The sequence below is a fragment of the Solanum stenotomum genome, chromosome 3, assembly GCF_019186545.1.
Source record: "Solanum stenotomum isolate F172 chromosome 3, ASM1918654v1, whole genome shotgun sequence".
Taxonomy (NCBI): domain Eukaryota; kingdom Viridiplantae; phylum Streptophyta; class Magnoliopsida; order Solanales; family Solanaceae; genus Solanum; species Solanum stenotomum.
In genome coordinates, this window is record NC_064284.1 from 26,286,100 (window position 1) to 26,290,474 (window position 4,375).

The 4,375-nt window shown below is 32.7% G+C and overlaps 1 protein-coding gene across 1 annotated transcript; it reads left to right on the forward strand.

Annotated features, from left to right (window-relative positions):
- The first annotated feature begins 984 nt into the window (after positions 1 to 984).
- LOC125859464 (aquaporin PIP1-1) lies at positions 985 to 2,652 on the forward strand. Its single transcript, XM_049539235.1, has 4 exons — positions 985 to 1,413; positions 1,620 to 1,915; positions 2,005 to 2,145; positions 2,355 to 2,652. The coding sequence occupies exons 1-4, from the start codon at positions 1,083 to 1,085 to the stop codon at positions 2,445 to 2,447; spliced, it is 861 nt and encodes a 286-aa protein (XP_049395192.1). The 5' UTR covers positions 985 to 1,082; the 3' UTR covers positions 2,448 to 2,652.
- Positions 2,653 to 4,375: the final 1,723 nt, after the last annotated feature.

The following is a 4,375-nucleotide window of genomic DNA, read 5'->3' on the forward strand; positions in this document are numbered from 1 at the left end:
GATTCAAATTTAAAACCTCAGGTGAAACATTCAAATCGTTTATAACGGTGATACTCCCTCTGTCCCAATTTATATGACTTACTTTCCTTTTAGTCAGTCCCAAAAAGAATGACACATTTCTATTTTAAGTAACAATTTGCCTATAAAATGTCTTTTTTACCCTTAATGAAATGATTTACAACCACACAAATTTCTATCATTCATTTTGGACCACAAGTTTTAAAAGTCTTTCCATTTTTCTTAAAATTTGTGCCAAATCAAAGTACATCATATAAAATGGGACGGAGGGAGTATATGCTAGGCACATGGTTGACAAAATTGGCTCAACAAACATGATGCTAGGTGATTCCACAAGGTTCTGGTTTCTGTAACTTTGACTAAATGCAGTGAATTTGGGTATTTGTAAAAATGAAACAAACAAGTTTTGGCCATGTGTCCGTCCAAGATAAATACAAACAAAACGTGATCTTTACTCTTCACAAAATCTACCGACACTGAAAAAGAAAAAATTGTACCGGAGCATTACAGTTTGGGCAAAATCGCCCAAGTTGGAGTGACAAATTAATGGGTGGTAAGTGGTAACTCAAGTCATAAGTGTTAGGTGTGGTATCAGAAATTGGCATTAGGCCGTATTTCCATTTCCACCACAGAACCAAATTGGGCGGTGGCCGACTGGTCCCATTATTTTTTTATCAAAATAAACGTTGTATGTATCTCATATGGACATCCTTGTGCCAACTAGGATCTAACTATTCAAATTCAAAAAAGCACTAATTAAAGTTACCCTACACACATAAACCAAATCCTAAAACCCCTTCCACAATACAATTATTTATTTATTAAAAATAACAGTGTTCACGTATCCGCATGAAAAGAATAATGATTCAAATTAAATTGCTGAATTATGAATGGTCGGTCACAATGATAATGAAACTTAAACCATTAATGCTCGTCACCCGGGGCCCCTTTAGCCTACTCAAAAATGTAAATATAAACCCGACCCCTTTCACTCATTCACTAACTCCCATCAATTGTAAAGAAAAAAAAGATTAAAAGTTTTATTTTTGTTGATCACAATAGAAATGGAGCATAGAGAAGAGGATGTGAGATTGGGTGCAAACAAATACTCAGAGAGGCAAGCAATTGGGATAGCAGCACAGAGTCAAGACAAGGATTACAAGGAGCCACCACCAGCTCCCCTGTTTGAGCCAGGGGAATTGATGTCCTGGTCCTTTTATCGTGCTGGAATTGCTGAATTCGTGGCCACTTTCCTCTTCCTTTATATCACTGTTTTAACCGTCATGGGGGTTTCCAAATCCGATTCCAAATGTTCAACTGTTGGAATTCAAGGTATTGCTTGGGCTTTTGGTGGCATGATCTTTGCCTTAGTCTACTGTACTGCCGGCATTTCAGGTACATAGTCACTACTCGGCCCTGCTAATCTAATAATATCCATAAATTACTTGTTTTGGTAATAGATGAACATTACCATAGTCCATATATAAATAAATTTGGGTGCATAATAGACATCGGTACTCCAGTGCATTTCTCCATCTGAATCAGAATAAATTTATTGGGATGTTAGATGAATTGACCAATTGGTTGTTATTGTTGTGCAGGGGGCCATATAAATCCGGCAGTGACATTTGGGCTTTTCTTAGCGAGGAAATTGTCATTGACAAGGGCAGTATTCTACATGGTGATGCAGTGCCTTGGAGCCATCTGCGGTGCTGGTGTTGTCAAAGCGTTTGGAAAGACACTTTACCAAACTAAGGGCGGCGGAGCCAATGCCGTTAATGTTGGTTACACAAAGGGTGATGGCTTAGGCGCTGAAATAATCGGCACATTTGTTCTCGTCTACACTGTTTTCTCTGCTACTGATGCCAAACGTAGTGCTCGTGATTCCCATGTCCCTGTAAGTACTGCTGGGCAATAATAACAATGTATATAAGTATTGTGTGTTCGTTGAAATTAATATTGATGTAATTAAAATACATAACACAGATTTTGGCACCATTGCCTATTGGATTTGCGGTGTTCCTAGTGCATTTGGCTACAATTCCAATCACTGGAACTGGAATTAACCCAGCTAGGAGTCTTGGTGCAGCCGTCATCTATAACAATGAACACGCATGGAATGACCACGTACGTATTTATAAATTTCTTTCCTCTTTTTATCTTCATAATACTCAAAAATTCATTTATATATTGAGAATCTGGATACTTCTAATTACATTTTAAAGTAATTTTATGCTATCAAAGTTAAATCCAGAACATGCATGCTAGTGTTAGCTAGCTGGAATTAATTAAGTTTTGTAACATGCATGTGATTATTATTTGTGGTTTTGGTACAGTGGATATTCTGGGTTGGACCATTCATTGGGGCAGCTCTAGCGGCTCTATACCACCAAGTTGTGATCAGGGCAATCCCATTCAAGTCCAAATGAAGTATCTGAATTCAATCATTATGTGCCCATTTTCCTTATTTGTCTTTTGTTTTGTATCTATGATCGATGTATTTACTACTCTATAAGTAGAAGAATGTATGTAATTTGCGGCATATGTTTTAAATGGACTTTTGCTTTTCATTCAAGTCCATAACAGAACATGCATGCTCATGGGCCCAATAAAAACTACCTTGCCTTTTCCTTCTCTTTGGGTCATTTAGCACCAATCCTTTTATTTTCGGATGTTCTTTATCACTTCAACTAATAAAAGATGGGCGGAGATACCCTGTACATAAATAAAAAATAAAAATAAAACACAAGACACAAGTTATGTCTTGACAAGGTATAAGTTCAGTTTCAGAAAATTATGTCTTAAGAAATTAGTAATTCATAAGTTATGACTTACAAGGTAAAATTTCCAAGACACTGAGACAAAAGTTCAGTCCGAAAACATTATGCCTTACAAGTTCATCACCTACCAAAAAAAAAAAAATACAAGAGAAAATTTGTATGCCACAAATTATGCCTTATAAGGCATAAAAAATCACCTACCAAAAATAAAATACAATAGAAAATNATTAAGTTTGTTTTTAAAAAATATTTTCAATTTCAACAATTATTTTCTACTCTAACAAAAATAAAAGAAAATTTTCAAAAACATTTTTCATTCATAAATCAAACATTAAAAAAAAAATTTGGAAAATATTTTCTACTCACCAACCAAACATGAGAAAATAAGTCAAAAATCAACTTGTTTTNAATTGTTTTTATATCAATAGGAAATAGTTAAGTTCAAACAATTCAAAGAGTTTTAAAGATTGGGATTTCTATTTTAAAAAACATACCTAACTAACAAATATTAAAGCAGCGAAATTGGATAAGGTTGAAAACAAGATTAAGAAAGCCTAGAGTTTGATATTTCCAATTATCAAAATTCTTCTCGACTCGTTAGCTATAACCTGACTAATTTATTCTCTACGGATGGTGAATACTCTACTTACAATAATTCACTCTCAAACATTTATGACAATCCACCGGGGCTATTTGGAAAGTCACTCTGGTAACTGAATTTGATGTAATTATGTTGTCTAATATGTTTTATGGCCATGTAATTACTATGTAAGTAGGTAATTGAGTGTAACTGGCGGGAAAAATCACACTCTCTAATTCTAATGTAAATTACTAGTAATTACATTATGTAATTAATTACTTTTTAATTTCTTCGTTTCAATTTATTTTTTATTTCTAGTATTTTAATTTCTTTTTTTATTTTTATTATTTTAAAATTTTCTAAAAGTTTTTTTATTTGATATTATTTATACTTTACTTCCTTCTCATTCTCGTAATTTGAAATATGTCAAGGACATTATTGTTCTTAGAAATTTTTTACCGATAAAGATGTATTTCTCAAAATTTAACAAGCTCTTCTAATATAAAATTAGAAGCATAAAATTAACAAAAAATAATTTTGATAGAAAATCCAGCAGAAGAAAGAATAGTATTTTCTCCACCTCTCATATGTCACAATAGGAAAATATGTGAGTAAATATAGGTGACAAAACTTAGCTTTTGTTTTCACCCTCTTGGAATGAAGAATACTTGGAATTTATAGTGAATAATTATCTCATTGGGAATGACCGAGTGGCTGAAGATATTAGCAACAGTAATGTTCATTATTGGAAATAAGGAGGTTAAGGTTTCAATATAATGGCAATAAAGAGGATAAAAAAAAAATGAATAGAAAGTAATTTTTAATTTATGTCCTTAAAATATTTTTTAAACTATTTCTTAGGAATGTGTCGAATACCAATAATCCACTTAATATATATATATATATATATATATATATATATATTAAGAGAGTATAAAGTAGGGTTGTCCAAAACCGAAGTTATTGATTTATTGGTAACGGTTTTGATTTTTTTTAT